The sequence below is a fragment of the Hoplias malabaricus genome, chromosome 16, assembly GCF_029633855.1.
Source record: "Hoplias malabaricus isolate fHopMal1 chromosome 16, fHopMal1.hap1, whole genome shotgun sequence".
Lineage (NCBI taxonomy): Eukaryota > Metazoa > Chordata > Actinopteri > Characiformes > Erythrinidae > Hoplias > Hoplias malabaricus.
In genome coordinates, this window is record NC_089815.1 from 16,993,376 (window position 1) to 17,020,900 (window position 27,525).

A 27,525-nucleotide genomic window follows, 5' to 3' on the forward strand; every position below is an offset into this window, starting at 1 on the left:
AGGGCAATGAGAGCAGCTGGGCGGAATACTAAAGAGGAGTCGAATCCCAAAAATAATTTTTTTGTGCGTCTGGGAGTCGCTCGTATCAACTGTTGGCCAGTGATTCATAGAGTTTGCAAACCAAGATTTTGGTTTGCAGCTCATTTTGAACCTAAAATAGTAATATTAAACAAATAGAAAATGTATTTGAAAAATAAAGTGGGCATAGACCTTCCATAATTTTGAATGTTAACATAAAAACACTTTGTCCTCACAGTCCTGTAATTTTAGGATATTATTCTGAACTCTGAAATCCAATGTTATATTCAGAGTGTGGTTCTAAAGTTGTCCCTCTGAGCAGTGTCTCTGTTCACAGTAAGAAAGGGGGAATAAATTCAAAATAAACAGACAGTGAAGAGGAGTCAACTCCCAAAAATTTCATTCTTTGAGCACTGGGATTTGTCCACAGATTGGCCACCCCTGATTTATGGGAATGAGACATGAGATAGTTGAATAATGTTTGAACATCACGCCTTGGGCACCTCCCTGTCATACTTATCATGCCTTGGCATTCCTGTGTTTAGAGAGTGACATCAGAAGAAGGGTGAAAATAAGGGCTGAGACTATTTTGGTTGCACTAAAAAAAAAAAGTGTATCCCTTAGCTTGATACCCAACATGCTAGTCAGAGTTAAACAAAATAAGCTACATATCAATAGTGAGGGTTGGAAATTGGTAAGTACTAAAATAGAGGTGAAAATAATCACATTCATTCATTCAAAGCATTCAGTGTCTGTAAATGCTTATCCAGTGCTATGTCCTAAGCCTTCCCAGAATCACTGGGCCCAAGGTAGGAACACACCCTTAAGGAGACACAAAAAAAAAAAACACATACCAGATGGAAACTAGCTTATTAGCCAATTCAGGTGCAAAACATATTTTCTCTTTGGAGAATAATGAAAATTGAATTTCATATGTATGATATGTTTAATTATTTAATTGATTATTAATGCCTTACAAATCAGTGCCGCTTTCATACTATATCCCCATGTTCAGAATCAGTATCATTTTATTGTCGTTTCAATCATATACAAGTATACAGTGTTACAGCAGTAAAAGGGCAGCAAGGAAATACATTATGGTTAACATTAAACAGCCAGAGTTCTAGAAACTGAGGAGGCACTTGCAATAGCAGTTATTAAATAATACACAGTTCAGACTGTTAGCTTCCAAGGTCTCTCCTTTATCAGCAGAGTTTAGCAGGATGGCATGCCTGACCTTCATGGCGAACATGATGTCATGGTGATCTCATAACATCAAACTGAGTGCTACTTTTTTCATTATATATTCACTAAATCATATTTAGCACTCAAGAAGGATGAAAAACGGAGTGAACCTACACCAGCAAAAAGTCACAAACGACTGTGTATATGGTCCCGAATTTTGAAAATAATGTAAAATGCTGAAACTCATGAAATAAGAGAAAAGAGGGTCCATATACTGCTGCTAAAATTGCAGTATGAAAACAACTGTGCCCTAATATGTGGACTGGAACATGTTCACTTCATTAGAGTAACAATACTACAGCCAGGCGGTGGAGACCCAAAAAGGGACCAAAGGTGTTACGGCAGTGGCGTTTAAAATCAACAACTTTGTGTGTCCTTATCTTTCATTCATTAATCTGCTATTTTTTGCTATCAATAGCTATTAGACATTTCATTGCCAGTGGGCTGGGAGAACTGAATGTGCATAATTGAAGATATTTCGTCATGCAGACTCAAACACCCAGATGCGCCTGCACGCTCCTTTTTCACCCTGTTTCCATGGTTCCCTGATTGAGGTCAACTGGCTTTTTCTGAGACCGCACGTGCGCATGGAATCAACAGACACATGCTTCCTTCCACGCTCTAAATAGGGCATTCGCTACACGCAATTCAGCTCATAGCCGTACACAAAGAGCTCACAATGGGCAAAACAATGAGGGGTGGTATGGGATGATGCAGCAAAATAGGCCTCTGTATGTTGTCCATAGCCACAAGAGGCTCCATGCTGAGTTTCACTATCAAGATTCCTAGGAATCAAATGTTGTTGGCTAGATACGAATTAAGATCATAAAACTTATACAGGCTGTTTCTACACTACATGGGTAAAGGTTTGTGGAAACCTGCACATTCAACTCTGATCCACAGCTCAGATATGAGGAGCCCTTTTGTGTCATCAAATATGTGAATTTAAAGGAACACCATGTAACATATTTACCTTAAAATTACAGCTTCAAATCCATTGTGATGCTCCACTGACTTGTAATAGGGAGAATAGAGCCTCTATGATAGCACTGCAGAAACTGAACTATGTAACTTTTAGAGGAGGTTAGGAAACCACACCCCTCTCTCCTCCTCCCCACTGATTTCAGTACAGTGCTGTAAAAAATTATAGCGCTTGAGGGAGCACTGGTAGCACGAAGAAAAAAAAAAAAGAAAGAAAAATTTTACCTAGTTCTTCTTTAAGCTCATGTATAAAGATGTTCCATCCAATATTTTTAATACAAGTTGGAGTGGTATTTGTGATGAAAAACTGATCATCCGATATTACTACTTTATTTCAGAAATGTAATTATGGTTTAATGCCAAAAAATCCTCACAGAAATGTTCCAAAATATAGTCTAAAAAGTGTAATATACTCTTAATTTCAGAGGGAATGTTGGACAGAGTACACTGGAAATGCAATAACTAAACTGGTAGCCTCACTCTAAAATGTAACTTCAATTATTTTATAACACCAAATTAGCTTTCCCTGAACTCACTGATATTGTTATTTACAAAGAACTAAGGCGTTGTGAGATGATACCCTTAGAAACCTGGAAGCGAATTCGGTCCAAGTTTAGCCCCTGAGGGGTTGTTTAAGGCAAAGCATTGCTTCCTTGTTCCTCGACTACACAATTGGCTACAATCCAAGCTGAAGTGGAAAGTCATGACCTGGTAACTGATTCTGTCCACTTCACTGTGACCAGCTGTCTGATTTCAGCCTGCCCCCTCTACCCAGCTGACGGACCAAGTAAGAAGCAAGAACAAACAGTGCCAGGCAACTGGAAAAAATACTGCTGCCCTTAAAAGGCATAGGCAGAACAAACCAGGAATAGTTACTGGCCAGACAGATTTTTTTTATTTATTTTTTTAAACTAGAACAAAAAAGCCTTTTAACGTAAACAGCTTAAGACACCAACCAATAGCTTCAAAAATATATAAAACGTACCTAAAATCCACTGACTAAACTCTGATAATAACTGAACAACAATCACATCCTGATGGTCCTGCACTTCATCCACATGACCACTGATAACACATTAAAGCAACAATATGTAGTATTCTTACCATAAAATTACAGCTTCAAAATCATTGTGATGCTCCACTGACCTGCAATATGGAGAATAGAGCTTCTGCCAATGCTACTCTGGGCTCAGCGCTGCAAAAACTGCACTATGTAAATTTTGGAGGAGGGTAGGAAACTACCCTATGCTGAAGTGCATATTAAATCTTCTAGAAGATATTTTTTTTGTATACAGCACATATTTTTTGTTAAATTAAAAAAAGATTAAGTGCATGGAATTAATGGGACGCATACATGTGAACAGTTTCACCCAAAGATTTGTAAAAGGCTATATAATATATACGTTATATTATATATATAATATAACATAATATGTGCATCAACATGAAAATTATTCAGGTGTATCCATTCTAAGCTGGGTTTTTTTTCTCAAAATGAGAACAACCTAGCTGGGACTGAACCTGTGACAAGGAGAAGAAGGCTACAGGCTCACACCCATCTATTTTTAACTGCGATAACTCAGTTCATCCAACTATAGGCTGGTGTGATCACAGCCTTTCTGTAATGTATTTACAAGAATTCAGCAATGACATGGGTCTGGTGAAAGACTTCACCTAAAAATAATTTCAAGTAACTAAAATGTGCTTGCAATTCAATTACCGTATGCCCTGTTATATTTCAGAAAAACGTTTCACTTTTTAATATGTAAATTACTCAGTAGGACTTTTAGCAGGATACTGGCAGATCTTAATCATCTCCTGCCAGAGTTCGTACAAATGGTAGGGTCACAAAATATATCTTTCCTTAATAGTTTTTGTTAATCATCAGTCTCTGTAATGCATTTAAAACAGTTGTATGTGTTATATAAATGATTAGGTAACATATTACATTTGAAATAATGATGTTTGAAGCCAATTATTAACCATGTCTCATGAAGAGTGGCACATATTACGGTGTTGTAAGGCTTACTGCAATTGCAATACGTGCCAGTGAAATACTGAAATACACTCGTTTGCTATAAATGTGTCCAGTCCACTGCTAGAACAATAATTATCTGTATTTGAGTTGTAAATACTTATGTGAGTAATTATTTTATTTTTACATAAAAAATGCCAATTTTTGTTGCATTTAGCTAACAGTCGTGGAATGTTCCTGGTTATTTAACCAAATTTCTGGCTTAAAAACATACTTTAATGTGATGTGATGCAGAACTATATTACATAAGCATCTGAAACTCCTGTTAGAAGAACAGCAGTTCATTTAAAAATAAATAGCCCTATTACACATGTGTAATTACTATCACTTGTGTAATTATATGAGAAAAAAATGAGGTTAATTCACACATGCAGAGGCATCCAAAATTGACCCATGCACTACATTTCAGACATTGTAACTAGATTTAACAATGAACTAATGCACTAGGTTATACTCCTCTTGAGACCTTCATTCTCAGTGTATGTTTTAGGGAAGTCAATTGCGTGGCACACAATAGCTGATACTGAATGACTTTAATATGAGTACATTTTATGTACTTTTTGTAAAAAATACAATAGCTAGATCTCAGGAGTGCAGCTCGACATACTTGTGTGAAACAATCATTGTCCGAATCAATACAAAATGAGTACTGAAAATGGAGTAATAGTCCATCTGCTAATTTTAATAATTATAATAAAAATAACCCACATTTATTAATGTAGGATTAATGTCAGGAACTCCGCTCTCTGAGTTCCACTGACCATACAGGAGCACGTTGTAGTTTTGTAATTACAGAGTATAGTCCATTTGTTGCTCTGTATACTTGCTCTTTCCACTTTAGGCCTGTTCTTCAATGGTCAGGTCCCCCACATGCCTCCACAGGTCCCCCACAGAGCAGGAAAGATTTGGGTGGTGGATCATTCTCGGTGCTGCAGTGACATTGGCATGGTGGTGATGTGTTAATAATTATGTAAAGTCAGAGACAGTAGCTCATCTGTTGCTACAAAGATTGTGTTGGTCATCCTCTATTCCTTCATTAGTAGAAACAGGAAGTCTGCTGCATATTTTCAGTCAAACTACATTAATTTAAGTTTTCCAGGACTGCAGAGAAGTTAAAATTTTGCATTTGAAATTTGAAGAATTTCAGGCCACCTTTGGATTTATGTCAAACATTTAGGCCAGAATACAGCTCTGTGAATGGACATGAAATATTAACTACAACTGTATTAAAGGGAATTTAATATTCAATTTGATATTTCCACTGTAATACACCTTCTAAATGTTCTGAAGTCATTTCTTCACCAACCATGTGAATACCTCACTGAACCCGTTCATCTTTACTGTGAACCTCAGGAACACTAAAGTTAATCTCATGAGCATTCATCACTCAAAAGAGCCAGGAAGCTCAGCAAACACTTGAAATGCCTTGAAGCATAGTAAACAAAGATTCCACTCTAAAATGGGAGAAAAAATTAAGTGTCCATAAGCATACGTGCTCCTCCTTGGATCACCACCTTAACGTGGTGGAGGGGTTTGCGTGCCTGCGTGAGCCTAGGAGCTATGTTGTCGGGAGCAATAGCCCCTGGTAGGGTCTCCCAAGGCAAATTGGTCCTAGGTGATGGGCCAGACAAAGAGTGATCCATAAAGACACGGATGAAAAAGACAAGAACACGGACACAGCCTCCCTTGCCCGGAGCAGGGTTACCGGGGCCTCACCCTGGAGCCAGGCCTGGGGGAGGGGCTCCTTGGCGAGCGCCTGGTGGCCGGACTTTCACCCATGGGGTCCGGCCGGGCTTAGCCCGAAGGAGATACATGGGTCCACTCTCCCATGGGCCCACCACCTGTGGGAGAGGTAGTAATCCGGGTCTGGTGCATTGTGGATCGGGTGGCGGTCGGGGTCGGGGGCCCTGGCGTTCTGATCCTCGGGTTACTGAAACTGGCTTTTGGAACATGGAACGTAACCTCTCTGGTGGGGGTGTGGGCTTACTCATAGCCCCCCGGCTTAGCGCCTGTACGTTGGGGTTTACCCCAGTGGACCAGAGGGTAATTTCCCTGCGCCTTCGGGTTGGGGAAAGGGCTCTGACTGTTGTTTGTGCTTATGCACCGAACAGCAGTTCAGAGTACCATGCCTTCTTGGGGACCCTAGAGGGAGTGCTGGAGAACACTCATTCTGGGGACTCCATTGTTCTGCTGGGGGACTTCAACGCTCACGTGGGTAATGACAGTGAGACCTGGAGGGGCGTGATTGGGAGGAACGGCCCCGCTAATCTGAACCCGAGTGGTGTTCAGTTATTGGATTTCTGTGCTCGTCACAGTTTGTCCATTACTAACACCATGTTCGAACATAAGGGTGTCCACAAGTATACCTGGCATCAGGACACCCTAGGCCGCATTTCGATGATAGACTTTATAGTCGTATCATCTGACCTGCGGCCATATGTTCTGGACACTCGGGTGAAGAGAGGCGCTGAGCTGTCAACTGATCACCACCTTGTGGCGAGTTGGATCAGATGGCGGGGGAGGATGCCGGACAGACCTGGCAGGCCCAAACGTGTGCTGAGGGTTTGCTGGGAACGTTTGACAGAGGAACCTGTCAGAAAGATCTTCAACTCCCACATCCGGCAGAGCTTCGACTGCATCTCGGGGGAGGCTGGTGACATTGAGTCCGAGTGGGCCATGTTCCGGACCTCCATTGTTGAGGCGGCTGAACGGAGCTGTGGCTGCAAGGTTGTCGGTGCCTGTCGGGGTGGCAATCCCCGCACTCGGTGGTGGACACCCTGGGTGAGGGGGGCTGTCAAGCTGAAGAAAGAGTCCTATCGAGCCTGGTTGGCTCAGGGGACTCCGGAGGCAGCCGACAGGTACCGAGGAGCCAAGCGGCTTGCGGCCTCGGCAGTCGCTGAGGCAAAAACTCGGGTGTGGGAGGAGCTCGGTGAGAACATGGACTTTCGGTCGGCTCCGAGAAGTTTCTGGCAAACCGTCAGGCGACTCAGGAGGGGAAAGCAGTTTTCCACCAACACTGTATATAGTGGGGGTGGGGAACTGTTGACCTCGACTGGGGACGTCACCAGACTGTGGAAGGAATACTTCGAGGATCTTCTCAATCCCACCAGCACGTCTTCCGCAGAGGAAGCAGAGCTTGGGGACCCCGGGGGGGGGGGGGGGGCTCGTCTATAACTGGGGCTGAAGTGGCCAAGGTGGTAGGGAAACTCCTTGGCGGTAGGGCCCCGGGGGTGGATGAGGTTCACCCCGGGTTCCCCAAGGCTCTGGATCCTGGAGGGTGCATGGGAGTTTGCTCAACCAGTCTACATGTGTTTTGTGGATCTGGAGAAGGCATTCGACCGTGTCCCTCGGGGTATTCTGTGGGGGGTGCTCAGGGAGTATGGGGTACTGGGCTCTTTGTTACGAGCTATCCAGTCCCTGTACAAACAGAGCAGGAGTCTGGTTCGTATGGCTGGCAGTAAGGCCAGTTGGACTCCGTCAGGGCTGCCCGTTGTCACCGGCGGAGGGTGTCCGGTTTGGTGGTCTCAGGATTCCATATCTGCTTTTTGCAGATGATGTGGTCTTGTTGGCTTCATCGAGCCGGGACCTCCAGCTCTTGCTGGACCAGTTTGCAGCCGAGTGTGAAGCGGTAGGGATGAGGATCAGCACCTCCAAGTCCGAGTCCATGGTACTCAGCCGGAAAAGGGTGGAGTGCTCTCTCCAGGTTGGAAGTGAGATCCTGCCTCAAGTGGAGGAGTTTAAATACCTCGGGGTCTTGTTCACGAGTGAGGGAAAGATGGAGCGTGAGATTGACAGGCGGATCGGTGCAGCGTCAGCAGTAATGCGGGCTCTGTACCGGTCTGTTGTGGTGAAGAGAGAGCTGAGCAAAAAAGCAAAGCTCTCGATTTACCATTCAATCTACGTCCCAACCCTCACCTATGGTCACGAGCTTTGGGTAGTGACCGAAAGAATGAGATCGCGGGTACAAGCGGCTGAAATGAGTTTTCTCCGCAGGATGTCTGGACTCTCCCTTAGAGACAGGGTTAGGAGCTCGGACATCCGGGAGAGACTCGGAGTGGAGCCGCTGCTCCTCCACGTCGAGAGGAGCCAGCTGAGGTGGTTCGGGTATCTGGTTCGGATGCCTCCTGGACGCCTTTCTGGAGAGGTGTTCCGGGCATGTCCAACGGGGCGTAGGCCCCCCGGGGCAGACCAAGAACACGCTGGAGAGACTATATGTCTCGACTGGCCTGGGAACGCCTCGGTATACCCCCGGAGGAGCTAGAGTCGGTGGCTGGGGAGAGGGAGGTCTGGGTTTCTTTGCTCCGACTGCTTCCCCCGCGACCCGGACCCGGATAAGCGGTGGATAATGGATGGATGGATGGAAGCATATGTGCAGGTTTTCACGGCACAATATAACAGGGTGTTCACCCATCTCAGGGGATTTCTGTGAGCTTTGGCCTAAGGCCATTATCTGACCAAATGCAATTTATGAGCGCATCAATTTATACACCACCTCACACAATTACTTTAGACCAGTGGTCACCAACCTTTTTACATTCAAGATCTCCTTTTGAAATCTGAACAAATGAAAGATGTACCAGCGTAAATGCCAGGCTTAGGATGCTTAAAAAAGCTGTCTATGTCCCCATGGCCTCCAATAACATAAAATTACTTCATTTCTGAGTGTTGACTGTAGTGGTAGTGCCTAAGGCTACTAAGTCTGTAAGAGCTAAAAAGGTGTTCTGACATGTTATGCTTCCTATTGATAACTATCCTACAGCAGCTCTGCGCACACTCAGACCCACAATTTTTTGTTTTCATGTGTTTTTCGTGGAAAATCTCCCATTTTTTTCCTCCGGTGCATTATACATTCTTAGCTTACTGTTTTTTGCTTCAACGTTCCAAAACTCTACCTGCTGAAATGTTCAAAAATGTATACATTTATAATCAACGTATTATCACTGAAATTACATTAAATTACCTTATCTTTGCCCTCATAAGGGAATTTAGGCTGTGCATATCTCTTCCTTCTGCTGGGAGCATTTTCTGATATACTTCTTTTAGCGTATCTAAATATCCTACCTTTTCTTTAGGCGGCTGTAATAAGCACATTTCCACAAGGTAGAACAACTCGACAGAACATTGGAGTATAGTGTGACTCTCGCTGTGCTGTAATATGTAATATTACATTAAATATTTGTGTAATATCTCCCAAATTGAAACCAAAACTTTCGATGCTGCCGCCGTTTCGGCTCAGAGAGAGCAGACACTGAGCAGTAGCACTACTGGTCATGGATGCGAATTCGCGTGTCAGTATTCGCAGACACAAACCATGTGTGACCCCGGCTTTATATGTCCCTCCTTAAGTAGCTTGCGAACCAGTGCAGATACAGAATGATGCATCTATATAGTAACTTAATGCCATAATTATAGCAGCCATGATAAATCGCGATTGACTTGCATGGTCTTGGAGATCGACCTGTCGATTGCGATTGACTGGTTGGAGACCACTGATTTAGACAGTTCACATGTATTCAAACATAATATATAGTAACTATCAGAAACCACATGTTGAAACATTAATAAAAAAGTTTCTTGTATTAAATATCTAAAATAAAAAAATACATTTTAATATGCTGTTTGTCACGTTTTACATTATTTTATAGCATAGCTTTATACCCCCAAGTGTCACAAATTTCTCAATTTTATATAATTTTCATTTTACAGTTTATAAGAGTCCTGAAAATCAACCCAAAATGTATTTTACAAAGGAATCTTTAGGAATCCTTCTGTTTCAACTTAACCGCTGACTTGTATAACTGATTCTCCTAAAATTCAACAAATTGTACAACAGATGATTCAGGAAAACAAAGAAATGCAGCTAAAATAAGGTAAGGTGCCTAGCCTACTTTTCAAAATTTTCTCCCTAACTTTTAGTCATCGTGAGTTACACCAATTTCCTACATTCTTAAAAATAATAGTTCTACAAGGGTTGTCTGAGCAATGACACAGAGGAACCACTTTTAAATCAATAAAGTGCCATGTTATTTTTTAAGTATGAAGAATCTTTTAAAAGGTTTAAAATTCTTTATCAATCTTACATACTCTGATTTCAGAGACTCAAGGCTTGACTTGAACACTAATCTTAGAGACTCAGAGGTTGACTTTCATTTTATAGACTTCATACCTGATTTATAGAAGGATATAAAGCAAACATATTTGTTATATATTGGTTGTATTTATAGAATTCACATTTTTGGGTTTTATGACCAATGTAGTTTCACATCAGAAAACAGGCACAGAATTACTTGAGATACAAATCACAATGTAATGTGATTTACAGTGATGAAAACATATCGTCACTGTAATGCTCTACTATCTGGCTTCAAAGACATCAGTGGGTTTGCCTCGGGTTGGGGCAGACATGCTTGTTCGTCTACTGCCTAGCTATCGAGGAAAAGGCTTTAGGCCAGCTCTATAACGCATTTAGAATAACGACACATGAAACGTGACTTGTTAATCACACTAGCATACACTGGCCTGGCCTGGTCTGGCCTGGTCTACAAGCAAGGCTTTAAAAAAGCCCTAGATCCCAACCCCCACCACTGGCTAACTAGGGACAGGGACGCTATTATGCAATTCTAGAGAGTTTTCCTTTTTCCAGCAGGGCTTAAAAACTGCCCGCCTGAGCAGTGGAGGAAAACAGCCCCATACATAATGAGCCTTGGATTTAATTAACACATGGTTTCCAAGAGCATTTAACTGCCACAATGTATTTAAGACATTATGATGAAAAAATACAGGTGGCATGACACATTCAGACAGATATGTAAGGCTTACATGGGCTGGAATCACAAAATAAAATTAATAATAATAATAATAAAACACAAAATGATGAAAGCCTCTTTTCATTTGGCCTCATGGTGAAACGAAGATAATCTGAAAATAACAACAGATGGTGATGATAAGATGCTGATTCTAAGTTGCCAAGCTCTCACAGTGATATTGACAGTGAAGGAGCCACTTACAGCAGGGAAATGGATATTTGTTGGACAGCTGGGTTATTGCACTTAATTATCACCTCATAGGCTGATAAACTAGACTTCAACATCTCAGATTTCCATGTGTTTACTCCAAAAGAGACACCAGCTAAAACTTCAAATGTCTAACAAGTTTTTGAATGAAAAGGTTAAGCAATTGTGGGCAAATAATTGACCAATGTGTTTTAGAAAGTATCACTAAGCATATGACATAAGAATTTGATGCGTTTTTTCTGTATTTTTGTACTCCACTTAAGAGTCATTTACTGTGTGTGTGTATATATATGTTTACATTCCAAATCACCTGTTTGAATTTATTTCCGAGAGAATCTGCAATTCATTTCAGGACTAATACTAATCCTGGAGTAATTTTAATCACTGTTTGTATAATTCAGACTTTTATTTGTGAAAACTGCAAATTTGGAAGTTTTCATAAGGTTATACGAGACCTTACACTCAACATATATTTTTTTGTTAATTTGGAATTATTACCCTTTTCATGTCAAAGTGAAATTAGAGGCTAATGGAGGTTAATTCAGTCTCACATGTGAATGTAGATTTACTCATCTGGTTTTGTGTGTGCGTGTGTGTGTGTATCCAGCTAACAGTGTCCTGTGGGAATCATCCAGTCACCACAGATGACTAACAAAACTGAACACTGAAATCATTCCTGCTCTGTGGTGGTCCTGACCATTAAAGAACAGGGTGAAAAAGGGACAAACAAAGTATGCAGAGCAAATGTAAAGGGAACATTCATTCATTTATTCATTATAAGTAACAGCTTTATCCGGTTCAGGATCTGGGTTGATCCATGGCGTACACATTAATTTGTTATTTCTGCTCATTTTAGAATGCAATTTTTATAGGAAAACAACTGCACATAGCAAGTCTTAAAACATTTATATATGTCACATTTTTTTATATTGAATCAATCAAATAGTCTTTACTGTGAAATCCCTGTGAAGGCTGTGCATTTATATTAATTTAGAAAATCAGCAAAACAAATTATTCTATACATTTGGATAAATCAGTCATAATTCTTTCTTTTTTTGCAATTATGAAATAATTTTCTATATTTATCATAGTTTAATATAAAATACCACAAAATTACAGTATCACACACTACTCAAGACAACACTACAGGAATATTACAGGATGTAAAAATATGACAGGACATTACATTATGATCAATAATTGCATTAATATTAATGAATATGGATGTGATATTTCTTGTAGTGGTAAGTCTTTAGAGCTTGTGATACATTGTAGTTTTGGGTTGTTGTTTTTTAGTGAATATAATAAATAAGTTGGAAGACATTCCTTTGTACCGAGCCCTGCCGGTGCCATCTTCCAAAATAAATAATAATAATAATAATAATAATAATAATAATAATAATAATACACAGGAATAACTTCATAAGCTAATATCTGAGAACAATTTAATAAGGTGTGGACTAGGCACGGAAACAACTGAATGAAGAATTTATTTTTTATTGTATGCCTAGAAATTTGGAACATGGGAACGACATATAAAACCTGTCGTTCGGACGCTTTTAAAAATTCGTTTCTACTCCTTATTAACTCTTTATTGTGATTTTAAATCCTTCCACGCCTTAATTTATTTTGATAGGATGTCACCAGCAGGGCTCCGTACATTTGTCTAAGGACAACGTTATAACTGGAGAAAACATTAGCACGAATTCATACAGGTTATTCCCGATGTATAATTTTCAAATTAAAATAATGAACAGTTAATATATTCTTTGAAAAACACAGGAATTACCGCGTGTCATCACCACAGCAGACCTTTGCTGTCAATTTGGTCGCGAACGGTAATGTTGCTAGCTACAGGCTAAAGCATATGCAGTTGTTTCAGCACATTTAGAGGGCTGTCCATTTCTACCAGCTTCAAATTATTTCCAAGCAGCCACATGATCATTTTCTGGATACAATGAAGCTAAAACGAGCCGATTAAAACCATCTGTTTCTCCTACATAGCAAAGTCATCTAACGTTAGCGTCCCTAAGCAGAGCATCACCAAAGGGCTACAGTCAGGTGTAACGGTCACGCTTCAAAAAGAAAAACTGAATGCTACGGTTCAGGATTTACTCTTCAGTTTAAAACATGAACATAACGTGTTTGGTGCTTCTTCCGTGCTGTATTTACCTGCGTCCCCTGCCTCCAGTCCGTAGCCTTCTCCAACACCAGACTCCGATTCGTCTGAATCCCCGCCGCCGGATAAAGGGCTCCCATCCCCGGCCTCGCTCAGGCCACCGGCCGCTTCAGCTGCAGCTTCCATCCAACTCCCAACAAGCTGCAAATCTTTATCAACCCGAGCTGTCTATCTCACTCTCTCTCTCTCTCTCTCTCTCTCTCTCTCTCTCTCTGTGTGTCTCTCTCTATATATTTTTATTCTACCTGGCCCTATTCTTCAGCAGCAGAACTACCCAGTAAACAGAGGGAGAAAGTGTCCGTCCTCTCCTCTGAAGAGCCATTAACAGAGAGGCTTAACAAACTGTCCCTGAGTGTGTGATTCTGCTGGAGCTCAGTCATCACACGCACACACAGAGAATGGATCTTCAGTCTCACTCTGGGTAACACTGCTCTCTATGGGTGGTTTAGTCGGAGTGCAACCTAATGTTGACAATTAGATATATGCAACTTTGTTTTTCTTTTTCTGAACACACCATTAATGTTGCCGGCCTTGGAACACATTAACGAACCTGCACATCTCATTAAAGACTAAGTCTGGAGTGCAGAATATACACTGATCAACCATAACATTAAAATTACTTTCTTGTTTCTACATGTAATATCCCATTTTATCAGCTCCACTGACCACACAGGTGCTCTTCGTGTTCTACAATTATCTTTAATCCATCTACATAGGATTCTACATAGATTTTTGGCAACCTTAATCCTGTTCTTCAGCCGTCAGGACCACGACAGTAGGTCAAGGATATTCCTCAGCAGTGCAATGCCACTGACATGGTGGTGGAATGTTAGTGTACTAAGGTGATACAAATTGATCAGACACAGCAGTGCACATGAAGTTTTTAAACACTGTCTGCTGCTGTGCTCAGAATAATCCACCAACTAAATAATACCTGCTTTGAAGTGGTCCTTACTATGAGGAACATATTGATTAGTATAGGAGCTATTGTATATTTCTGTTAATCAAATTACTTAGATGAATTAATTTATATCTAAAATGTAGATGTTGCTAATAGAATGGCCACTGAGTATGCTACATTGTGATTGAATATCCACAACTGTGTGACTGTCAAACAGCTCAAGGGTCCATGGGATGTGGATTCAGTCCTCACCTCAGATCATCTGGTAAGGGTTTGATGTGATTGCATGGGTTTCCTCCAGGCACTGTTTTCCTCCCACAGTACAAAATCATGTTGGCATTTGTACTGGGTATTCAAAAGTGTCCTTAGGTATGACTGTGTTTGTGTGTGATGCTCTGTGATCACATTGGTGCCCTGTCAATGGTGTGTTCCTACCTTGGGCCCAGTGATACCTGGTAAGCCCCAAACACCATGAAAGATGGTCATGTGTTCAGGCTTACATAGTGACACTTTAAAATGTCTTTAAACACTTGATAATAAAACAAGAACTGTAGGTATAAATAAGGAAAGGATTCATCTAGACGTATGATGAAAAATGTAAGTTTATTAAGAAATACTGTTGTGAAGAAACAGCTTGCTGCAGTTACAGTAGAATCAATTTCACTGTATGAAAGCATTAGAGGAGAGACGGAAATAGGGCCCCACTCCAGCTGACTGCTTGTGCAATGGTGCCACTCCCAGGAGGATTTGCACGCCAAATGCATCAGGTCTGTCCTTTCCGCAGTACGGGTTTACAGACAAACCTTCATAAATCCATGGGCATGACCTCTTTGACATCCAGCAGTCCACAGGAGAGGATGGGGAATGGACAAGAGGAACTAAATGGCTTTCTGAATTAAAGTGACGCTGATGCAGAGCTTAGAGATATTGGGGCAGATCCTTCTCCACCACCTGAAATACACAGACAGATAGTGGCATAAATAGCAGCAGAGCTTATGAGGCACTGGGATGTGCAGTGCACTCACTGCTCGACACCTCCAACCAGACAAAGGTTGGTTTATGAGCCATTGAATGTTCTTCTTTCACTTTTTTAAATGTTTTTATTTGACTCACTGACAAAATAGCTGTATGAATTAGTGTGCATTTCAAGTTATATGTATATAAGGATGTATTGGTATCCTATCTTAATAAAATACTCCTAGACCAGCACTTATTTCTAGATGGGATGTTGCACTTAAATCACCAAGTTTCTGAATCAGAAGTGGAGGAATTTGTACATTCAGGAAGCTACAATGTCAAAGATTGTGCTAAAGGGTTCAATACCATATGCACAGAATTGGTAAAGAAAGTAAGAATGTAGGTTTTACTTACGCTTGGATCACTCAGTGGAGAGTATCTCTTCACAACCTGGCCTTCACGGTCAATAAGGAACTGTACAAATATCACATAAATACTCATGATTACTTTTTTAGCCAGAAAAGTTACTATTCAAACATAAAGAACAAATTGAGAGTGCTACAAAACACAGTAGATACAAAACATTCTTTTTCAGTAGTTAGAATGTAACTCATATCCAAGTTATGTAGTTGTGTGTGTGAAGAACTGAAGTGTGGATCCATATACAGACTGTAGCATATAAAAGTTAAATGATTTGAATACACATACCTTAGTGAAATTCCACTTGATTCCACTAGAAAGGAAAGAAAGATATTTACCATTAAGAGTTCAGTATGGATTTTAGTCACTATAATAACGTGGAATAAATAATGATGAAGTTTGAAAATGATCACTTGCATCATCTCACTTTGTTGCATTAAGTCACTTCTCTGTGCTTAGTCAATACATCATACAAAGATGACCACATTCAAACTGGTTGTTGTACCATGCCAAAGTGTAATATTTAAATCTTAATCTAAGACTCATCAACCTAGGGATGGTTTCCCAGACAGGGATTAAGCCTAGTCCTGGACTCAACCACATGTTGTATTGTGATTTTCCATTGAAAGGAGGATATATTCCAAGACAAGGCTTAAACCCTGTCTGAGAAGCCACACCCTAATGTTCAAATGTAGAACCCAACATATCACATATTCCTTAAATTTATCACAACATTATGAATAAATCTCAGTACTGTTTAAAAGATCCACTCGTTTAAAAGTGAAGGCAATGGAAAGATATGCATGAATGTTTATAATAGAAACATATTTAACAATTATTTTAAACATGAATAGTGCTGACTTACTTTCCCAGGAATCCTTTGCCATTGGGCTGTTCCTTCAACCATTTCCACAGAGGATCAGCACCCACCCCATTCACATCAATCTTGTTGAACATGTCAAAGTGTGCATTGTATGATTTGGCAAATTCTTTGATTTGTGTGTTGGTGCCAGGTTCCTGATAAAAAGAGAGGAAACCATTCCATTACAGTTTACTGCAGCATATCAAAAGGTGCACTGCTGTATTGTGTAAAAATAACATATTATCATGGAATATCTGTGGGCTGGCACGGTGGTGATGCAGATAGTACGCAGATCCCGAATTGGGTAATTGTGAGGGGATTTTATGAGTTCTTCGCTGGTTGGTCTGGTTTCTTCCCACAAGCCAAAAACAAATTATGGTAGGTGAATAGACTGTTTCGAGTTGGGAGTGTGTGAAGCCCTATAATAGACTGGCACCTCGTACAGGGTGTGTTCCTGCCTTGTGCCCAGTGGTTTTATGGTAGGTTCTGGAATCACCATGACCCTGAACAGGAGGAAGTGGTTACAAAAAATAAATGAATTTATGTTACTACTTTTAAAATTATTGTTTTAATGTCAATGTCCATAATTTTGATAATAATATATTGATTAAATAAAATACGTTTAGACACATCTTCGCTGTCCAATGAAACACGTTTTTCAGATTTTTGTCAGATTGCTACATAATTTGAACAGAGCAGCTGTCCTTCACATTGAAATTTTCATAGTGAATGGACCAATAGAAATGCTCCAAATTACTTGGAACAAAATTTATTTACACTGACTTCCGTTGAAATTTGAGAAGGTTTTTTCCTTCTCCTGTAAAGTTGCTATATTGGAGATACACGTTTTCCATTGGACAGTGATGATATATTTTTCATATTCAGATAGCAATATCCACGCTGTTCCTTCCTTCAAATCTGCCCTTTAATAGAGATGCTATTTTCATTTTACATCTAAAATGAAAGAAGGTTTAATGGAGATTTTAATCAGTGATTTAAACTTTCAATATAATGTAGTTATTAAAGCCACAGTGGTCTATTTGACCTGTCATTATTAGATCTCCAGTTTAATCCTGTTGAAGTCTCAGTAATTATAACCTTTATGGTAAACACACATGCCAAGTATTGTCATGTGGAAACACAAATACATTCTTTCAAAAATATTTTTTTGCTGATACCAGTATTGCATATTCAAACTAGAAAAACACATCGGTTCACTTGTGGCTGCATATTTTCATAAGCACTGTGAACAGACTATCAATAAAACGAGTGTATGTTTAGCTGTATTTCCTATATAAGTTATATTTTATATAGGAAATATAAGTTAGAAATTAAAACACTAAAACACTATGAATAATTGTTTATTCCCTGGTAACTAGTAAAGCATCTATTTCCCCCAGAATATTCTCTAATGAGTGTGTCTTTGGAAGCCTGAGGAACACGTTTTTACCTGATTTCCAAACTGGTTGGATGGAAAGGCCAGGATGCGTAAACCTCTCTCAGCATACTTGGCGTGCATCTCTGCAAACTGAGAGTAGTTTACGGGGGTTTTGCTTCATTTGGAAGCAACATTAGTAATGATGAGCACCTTGCCCCTGAAAATAAAAGTCAATAACAACAAGAAATGTGTTCATTAAAATAATACAAAAAACTTACACTGAAGATAATTTAATATTGTTTTTATTATTCCTGCGCCTGAAAGTTCTGCTCTAAAATTACATATTTATTAGCATTCACATGTGACTGTGACTATGTGTGCTGACCTAAATAGATCAATAAGATGATGCAGTGCTGTTTCTGTGTGTAAGCTTTGCTGGTGTGCGTTTGTTTTTCCCTCGTTCTCTTTGTATTATTTTTACAGCTGCAGCTAACTGACCAACTGCCAGATGCCGTTGGTAGTTTTCACTTTAAAGCTGATTGGACATGGCAGTCAGTGTTTCTCACGCATATCGCTAAAAATTCTTTTACTGAACCTAAAATTTTCCTTCATTTTTTATTCATTTTCTGTCACCACTTTATCCAGTTCAGGGTCATGGTGGGTCTGGATCCTACCCGGAATCACTGGGCGCAAGGCAGACACGGGGAGAACACACCAGACAAACAGAAACTCTTCACAGACAGTCACCTGGAGCGGGACTTGAACCCACAACCCCACGAGCTGTGTGACTGCAACACTACCTGCTGTGCCACTGTGCTGTCCTCCTTCAGTTTTTAGTTTCACACAATTTTTCTCAACAATTTTTGTCACTGCCATATCTAATCATGAGCCAAAGTAACAAGCTTTGAGGGGGAGGAGCAGAACATGCTACGTCAGAGCAATCTGAAACAAGAAAGCTCAACATACTTGTAAGAGTAAATTCTGTGATTTTAGCTAAAAAATGAACACATTTGCTGGCATCATGCTGAGCATTGAGGGGAGAGGAAGGGCCATTCTACCCACAATTATGTTTTTTGGATTTTTTTTACTTGGATGGGGCACAGCAGGTAGTGTTGCAGTCACACAGCTCGAGGGTCCTGGAGGTTGTGTGTTCAAGTCCAGCTCCAGGTGGCTGTCCGTGAGGAGTTGGTGTGTTCTCCCCGTGTCCACGTGGGTTTCCTCCGGGTGCTCCAGTTTCCTCCCACAGTCCAAAAACACATGTAGGTAGATGAATGTGCGAGTGAATGGGTCACCCATTGAAGGACTGGCACCCCCTCCAATGTTTGATCCACCAACGTGTGTTTTTGGACTGTGGGAGGAAACCGGAGCACCCGGAGTAAACCCACACAGACACAGGGATAACACACCAACTCCTCCCAGACAGTCACCCAGAGCAGGAATCGAACCCACAACCTCCAGGCCCATGGAGCTTTGTGACTGCGACACTACATGCTGCACCACCGTGCCACCCAGTATTTGTACAGTATAATAAAAATAATTCATATATTTGTGCAGCAAGATTGTAATTCCAGCCTAATCAGCTTAAAACCAAGTGGTGCATACACACAGTTCTTGTTCTTTGGTTCAAATACAACTTTACATGAGTGAGTCCTATCAAGTTAAGTTAATAAATACTATCTGTAAAAAGATTTGACAACCCTCATAATCATATTTTAATATAAGATATTATATGATTGAAATATTAGTTATAAATTATGATCACATCTCTTTACCTGTATTTCTCTAGGGACACTTCTTTGCCATCAATATCTGTGACAGTGAAGTCATAAACAGACTTGGCCAACTGCCAGTCCTCCACCTGCGCAGACTGGGAGAGAAAAGAACAAGAGAAACAACATAAGCATAAAGTGATAAATATCTGTGAACATATTCACTCTTTTGCTCTCTCACACACAAAATAAATATATAGTTCCAGCAAACGCAAGCAGTTAGGTTCCCCTGGACAAGCCCCTGAGACAGTGTGTGAAAACTGGATCGATTAAATGTCTAATAAGCAGAATTTACTCTCTGTACTCATATTTATTAAATGGCTTACCATTGCCTGCAGCACGATGGAGAATATGACAGCGGAGCCGAGGAAATGCATGGCTCTGTTTCAGTGGCTACTGAAACAGCATGCGGCACACAGCACTATGTGCTCCTCTATAACACTTTCAAACACTCAGTAACCCACTCTCTCACTAAAAGGACCAGGGTTCTTTTCATTTATAGAGGTCTAAATAATCATTAACCTGGCAAGGAGGCTGTTTCTTTTCTCTCACTGTTCTCTTTTATGCTGACAGAGAGGATCTGAACTTTCTGTATTTGATAATGCAGTGTTTATCTGAAAGAATGCACTGTGAACATAGGGCACTTGTGTCAGTCTTACACAACCCGAGAGAGAGAGAGAGAGAGAGAGAGGAGAGAGAGAGAGAGAGAGAGAGAGAGAGAGAGAGAGAGAGAGAGCTGATAACAGCAGAGATATCAGAGCTGCTGCCTCAATAATTGCTGAATAAGAATCATACACTGCAATTCCATGCACTGCTGCTATACCCTCAGTACTTTCGAACTGTAAGCCATATACAGCTGGCTAAATAAGCCTAGTCATATAATTTTAAAACATGGAGAACCAGCCATAATTGCTCTACTAACATCTTTCAAGGGTCAGAAGGCCAAGGTTCTCACACTTTAAGCTCCAACAGTCAAGCAACAGTAACTGAATAAGCATATCTTAGCCAAGGTTGAACAAAATCTTGATTTCCTGCTCATCCAACATTTTGTCTGAAAACAAATGGGAGTTATTAGGGAGGTTTACTGCAGTAATATACTTCCTAGTAGTTTTCTGGGAAGGCTTTAAATGAATTATTTTAACATTTTAGAAATAATTAGATGTCTTTCAAAGACATGAACACAAGTTATGTCAGGTACTGAAGGGTATAATGCCACTGCCACTTATCCCTAATATAGAGGGATGTTCTATTTTTGTCCAGACTAAATGGTTCCACTTTCACAGTTTGAGGAGCTTACTGACCATCCAGGTGATGCTAGGCATTGAACATGGTTAGGGCTGGGCAATTCATTGAAAAATAATCGAAATCGACATTCAGAATTTCTAAACAACATAATCTTGTCTATATCGATTATAGCAATTATTTTTATTCTGTTATGTCCCCACCTAAATGCAAAGAATGATCAAGCGATTTAGGCAGCTAGTACCAAAGAAAAACACAGCATCTGTGGTTTGGACGTGCTGTGTTCTGTCTATAATTAAGATGGAACGTAAGTGACCAAAGCACAATCACACAACAAACAAAAAGAGAGGAACAAGCTCCCAACAGCATTAGAAAAAAATATGCCGGCTTTAATACTGGAGCATTTTTACAGTACAGGCCTCATCACTGAACTATGAGGGTCAAAATAAATGTGGCAAAATGTACAATTAATCATGATACTGATTTGCGCTCATATCGCCCAGCACTAAACATGGTGATCTACAACTCATTACCACTGTTCCATTTATTCATTTATTTTCTCCAATCACTTTATACTGATCAGTTTCCCAGTGGCTCAGGAGCCCATTTGGAATCAAGCAGGAACACATTCCCACATTAAGAGCACTTTTGAGTAGTCTATCCACCTACAAGCATGTGTTTTTGGAGTGCGGGAGGAAAGTGGACCCAGAGAAAGGTCATGTAGACACGAGGAAAACACATCAAACTCCTCACAGACAGTCACCCGAGGTGGGATTTAAACCCACAACCCCAGGACCCAGGAGCTGTGTGACAGCGACACTAATTCTTGTGCCACCAAGCTGTTCCAGAGCCTCCCAATTAGTTTCATATTGTCTATGGAGATTATGCAAGCTGTGTGACTCAGTTGAATATCTACATCCACAATCTTGAAGATAGAAGCATCTTTTGAAATCTGTAACTGCATTTGGGATGACTTTGGGGCATGTTTTAAAAATGTTATATATTTTATTAGCATCTTTTTTATTATTTATTAGCATCTCTTTTTGTCCATTCTGGGCTGAACATTTAGAAAAGTGGGTTACAAATATTAAACAAAATATAGAATGTTTGCACATCATATGTGGTTCCCATGTGTTGCTAGGATGGCCCCTATGGTATTTCAGGTGGTTGTTAAGGTGTTCCAGGTAGTTGCTAGGGAGTTGCTAGGTGGTTGCTGTGGTCCCACGTGCTTGCTAAGGTGTTGACAATTGGTTGATGTGGTACCATAGTTACTAGGGTACTTCTATCGGTGTGATACACATATACACAAACGTTTGCACCCCATTCATAGAAAAACGCCTGAAAAAGATACTGTTTGTAAGTTCACATAGCAGAATTTGACCAAATAAAAAAATCTGGAATCTCAAAAACCATGTTAAAAATTCAGCAGAAATAAAAATGATCATTATTAGAATATAAATCCGATAACAATAATAGCTACAATAGTTTCTGATGAGCGAGGTAGTCATGGTAAAATGTGTTGTAAGGCTAAATCCCTGGCTAAAAAAATTGGCAGGACTGGATGATACCAGAAGTATTCCCAGTGCTCATCCAAGGGGCATTCATTGAGTTTCTAATATAACCTACTAATCCTGCAGATACTTTTATAATGTCTTTAGGAAGGGACATTTTCAGCTCACATGATTTGTCTTGTTGCAAATGCTGCAAAAGCTAAACAAGAGTAGCGAGAGAACATTGATGAGTGGTAACATGAAAACTACCAAGATGTTTTAACTCTGTCTAATTTAAACTGAGAGGCTAGCAAATAATATTTTAAAGGCAATGTACACCACATCCATTTTATATGCTAAAATCTACAGCTAACAAAGTTTTATAGACTATTGTAGTCTAGAAGTCTACTAGTGGCAAATCATACTAACAAATACTGTAAAAACAGCATTAAAACCAAGTACATTACCTTCACTGACAATATTCCACTGCCAGCCAGAGTGCTGAAGAACCAAACATGATACATTAACTGCATTTTTACAGTTTTCTTCTCCAGAAATGTTACTAGACTGGGGAATTACATCAGCCTGTTGGTGTGGGACCAGGCAGAGAAGTCGAAAAACAAAAGCTCTTTCTTCCCAAAGACCGTTGAGTAACAGATTTGGAAAGAATCCTAAATCTTTCAGTAAGCCCACTATTCAGCAGATCACAACATTAGAGATACCCCAAGCTCCTTTTGTAAAAGCACAGCTAACATCAACAAATGTGTCCCACTGTATAATAAATCTGCACTACATAGTGTGAATCTTCTGGCATTTCCACACAGAGCTTACTGCATCTTAAATTCTGAATAAAGCAGTTTGATTTTTAACAAGAGTGGATTAACTGTGGTATTGAACCGTCCATTATAACTCCGTACAGATTTATTAAATTGTTGGTGAAAATAGTTAAATAAATACATAATATGATTTTAATAAATTGTTGTAAAATATGTAAATCTATATTAAATACATTTTCTTTTGCCTGCTACACATACTAGACACAGCAATTGCACTGTATTAGTGAATTATTTTGAGTTCTTGTATTAAATTTAGATAAATTATTTAATTAATTCTGTCTTAACAGACTGTTTATGTGAGAGATTCAAAAACATTTTATAATCACCACAGTTTTTGAGGTTTTTATAGTAAAGTTATAAAGAATGTCTTAAAGAAAGAAAAGCCAAATGGCTTAAATGTGGCTTCAGATTTTCTCCACTCAATCCACCATTTGCTGATTTAAAAGTCCTGGCCTTGTCCTTGTTGTCTGATTTTTTTGTTTGAGACTGTTTTTACATTTATAAATTCATAATTTGTGATGGTGTAATGAATTGGGATAATTAAACAAAAAACATTTTTTGAAGATGATTTACAGAATGGCGGCACGGTGGCGCAGCAGGTAGTGTCGCAGTCACACAGCTCCAGGGGCCTGGAGGTTGTGGGTTCGTTTCCCGCTCCGGGTGACTGTCTGTGAGGAGTTGGTGTGTTCTCCCCGTGTCTGCGTGGGTTTCCTCCGGGTGCTCCGGTTTCCTCCCACAGTCCAAAAACACACGTTGCAGGTGGATTGGCAACTCGAAAGTGTCCGTAGGTGTGAGTGTGTGAGTGAGTGTGTGTGTGTCTGTGTTGCCCTGTGAAGGACTGGCGTCCCCTCCAGGGTGTATTCCCGCCTTGCGCCCAATGATTCCAGGTAGGCTCTGGACCCCCGCGACCCTAAATTGGATAAGCGGTTACAGATAATGGATGGATGGATGGATTTACAGAATTCATATTATTGGGATCCTCAATTTTGTTTCATAAAAAAAATAACTAATGTTTAGATTGTTAGACAAAGCTGATAAACTACACAAGAATTATTTCCCTATCTTTTTCCTAGTAAGTCCACTACATTTTAACAGGAAACACCTGCCTTTAGTCTGTAAACAAAGTCTCTCAGTGCTGAAACAAAAACAGTCAAGAAGTCTTCACAAATACAGTTATTATATTTATTATCCAAACCCACCAGTGAACCCATTTGTCTATTCTAATTTTCATAAGAAATGGCCATGATGTAATACCGTGATCAATAAACAGTAAGTCTAACTAAAGAAGTCCTCTTTGGGGACTATTTTCACTTTAAATCCCTCCATAACTCACTTCATTGTAAAATTTGAAACATATATTTTATGCTAAAATTTTAAAATAGTATTTCAGGCATCATATTCATAAAATATTTTTTATAATAACTTTTGTGTATTTACTGCTTTTATTGGGTTCACATGTTCACACAAATCAGTGGAATTCCACTTTAGTGTCTGGGCTCATATATTTCACAAAATATGTAATTTACTATTCATTAATTTGCTCATTAATTCATTGTCTGTAAGCGCTTATCCAGTTCAGGGTTGCAGTGGGTCCAGGGCCAGTCCTTCAAAGGGCAACACAGACACACACACACACCTATGAACACTTTTGAGTCGCCTATCCACCTACCAATGTGTGCTTTTGGACAGTGGAGGAAACAGGAGCACACGGAGGAAACCCATGCGGACACTGGGAGAACACACCAATCTCCTCCCAGACAGTCACCTGGAGCCAGACCCGAACCCACAACCTCCAGGTCCTTGGAGCTGTGTGACTAAGACACTACCTGCTGCGCCAACGTGCCACCCAACTTTTATATTTTCCCAAAAAAACCACAGTGCTCTGATCACACACAGATGAACCAAATGTTGGCATAAAGACCATCAAGAATTCAAGTACAGAACATCATGTGATCCATCATTGTAGTACAGATGGGCATGACACTTCTGGCAGGTGATATATTTGATTCTTTGTTTAATGGCGTTTAAATAACAACAATTATTGCTTTCTATTGATATCTAGTTTGCAACATTTTGCTCTGAACCTTTATGTTAACATAATATGTTGTTGTTTTTTTTCAGCTTGTACCTGAGCACACAGTAATGACTACAAAGGAAGTTAAAAATTCAATACATATTGGCACCCACTGTTTAAAGTTAAAGTTCCTGTTTGTTGTCATGAGGTTGCCCATGTGCTGGTGAGAATTTCCAACTCTGATTTGGATTAATTTATGCTGCGATATTGGCAAGTGCTTTTCATTAAATGTTTGTAATTGAGAGTGAAACAATTGCGTTGTGCTAAACAATTAATATTAACTTGATAAACAAAAAAATCATGTGTTGAAATTAAAGTACGATTATAGACTGACCTAAACCGGCGTTGATAGCCCTGCGGCTGTTTAACCATGCTCTGGAAAAAACTGCAGGATTAATCATTATCTAATTTAACTCGTGCAGGAGAAGTAAAATTTTTTAGTGGTACTATAATTTCCTTGCATGCCAAGAGAAAAATTTGCCTCGCACAAGGGAACATACCTTGGCACCCAAATTTTGAATTGGATCTGACCGCAGACGCAGACACAGAGTTGCTTAAAAATTCTTGAGGTATAGTAAGTATGGCCTGAGAGAACTTCACGGCCAGAGCGTCGTTGGTGGATTAACTACTGCCAAAAAAGCAAAAAAAAAAAAAAAAACACAAAAAAAGTAGTAAATCTTTTGCAATTATAACAAGAATTATATTGAAGAATTATTTAATACTGCTGCTGTTGTGTTCTGAGGCATTGTTTTATTCTCTGGTTTTAAAATAAAATCATGCACTAGAAATGTATGTACACAGCTGATTACGTGTCAAGTCACTTTTATTTCAACCCACATTAATGATTTAAAACCACATTTCTTTTTTTTTTTCAGTTTAACTTTTTCTGCTGTCATAATCCAATAAATACAGTGTATGCTTGTAGAGAAGTCTATTACCGGTTTTGGGGGCGGGGGGAGGGCACCTGGCAAACCACTGTGCCCATGGCAGAAAATCTGGTGCTAAGCACCTGGAAGCACAGAGATCAACCTCTTATTTCTATACATTATCCCTATAAGAGCTCTAAATCTAGCACATATGATGATGATCAAAGGCTGGGGCATGTAACATGCATCTGCTAAAGTACTGGCTAAAATTATTATTATTGTAAAAAATGATGAAACCTAATGAACTGGAGCTACATCTTTGAAAAATAAAAAAGTGAGATTAAGTCATCACTTAAGGTTCTATCAGCATTAGCCCTGTACCTGTGCAACCTTCAGCATGGATTATCTTTTAGAATTGAGCAGGTTTTTTTTCCTACAAAAGATTTGTATTGAATTAAATCTGCATCCTTTACAAAAGTACATTATAATGCACAGTTATCAAATTTAATAAAGTATTGTGAAGGAGCTAAAATGCAAAGCATTGGAAGGTAGAGAATGGAAGCCACTGACCTTTTTTCTTCTTTTTCGGAAAGCCATCAAGTTTCATGTACCAACATCCTCTGGGGAATATAAACCACACACTGTTCTCTTGTTTTAAATTAAGCCAACACTGCACCTTTGTTTGATGAAGTTTGGTCAGGGTAGGTTAACATTTGGTTACTTTCCATAAAACTCCTCCCCAATCAAGCCTTTACAGACAGAATGAGTAACCTATTAAACATCCACTTATATAAAGCAGGTGTTAAACTTTTGTAGAGTGTTTAATAAACAAATTTAAATATATATGTCGAACAAGAAACTACATGTTTAACGAGAGATTTTGAATGTAATGATCTGCTTCATACAGAGAACTTTTTATGGCATTTGATTTTTACAGAATTTTTTAAAACTCTTGATTTGTAATCAGTGTTATAAATCGAGTCAAAGAAAATAGAAAAAGAACTCTTTCAAAAGTAATTAAGTGTGAATATATATCAATTTCCCCTATAGTTACCCTACATGACCCCTTTCTCGAAATTCTCTCAGTAAAAAAAATTATTTTATGTTTCTGACAAGCTTGCTTTCCTGCATAAGTCAGATAGGAACTGTCATAACCTTCTAGGACTGATTACTCTCAACTAAAAATGTCTCATTTGTTGTATTTTAACTGTAACTGTATTGCTTGTTGCATGTAAGTTTTGCAAGTATAATATTGATAT

The 27,525-nt window shown here is 39.5% G+C and overlaps 2 protein-coding genes across 5 annotated transcripts in view; both read right to left on the minus strand.

Annotated features, from left to right (window-relative positions):
- The window catches only part of pip5k1ca (phosphatidylinositol-4-phosphate 5-kinase, type I, gamma a), a 49,120-nt gene extending 35,101 nt beyond the window's left edge, over positions 1 to 14,019 (minus strand). For both annotated transcript variants that reach the window (XM_066648381.1, XM_066648380.1), the window contains exon 1: positions 13,465 to 14,019. In XM_066648381.1, the coding sequence (XP_066504478.1) occupies positions 13,465 to 13,597 (133 nt within the window). In that variant the 5' untranslated portion in view covers positions 13,598 to 14,019. The remainder of the gene's footprint in view (positions 1 to 13,464) is intronic.
- Positions 14,020 to 14,965: 946 nt separating this feature from the next.
- On the minus strand, positions 14,966 to 26,885 carry gpx4a (glutathione peroxidase 4a). Of its 3 annotated transcripts, none has more exons than XM_066647548.1 (7): positions 26,837 to 26,885; positions 19,762 to 19,856; positions 18,062 to 18,206; positions 16,615 to 16,766; positions 16,038 to 16,062; positions 15,744 to 15,803; positions 14,966 to 15,323 (listed from the first exon to the last, which is right to left on the minus strand). In XM_066647548.1, the coding sequence occupies exons 1-7, from the start codon at positions 26,861 to 26,863 to the stop codon at positions 15,291 to 15,293; spliced, it is 537 nt and encodes a 178-aa protein (XP_066503645.1). In that variant the 5' UTR covers positions 26,864 to 26,885; the 3' UTR covers positions 14,966 to 15,290. The 3 variants fall into 3 exon arrangements, with proteins under 3 accessions (XP_066503645.1, XP_066503643.1, XP_066503644.1); XM_066647546.1 differs by lacking the exon at positions 26,837 to 26,885 and adding an exon at positions 22,958 to 23,115; XM_066647547.1 differs by lacking the exon at positions 26,837 to 26,885 and adding an exon at positions 20,085 to 20,232.
- Between the last annotated feature and the right edge of the window lie 640 nt (positions 26,886 to 27,525).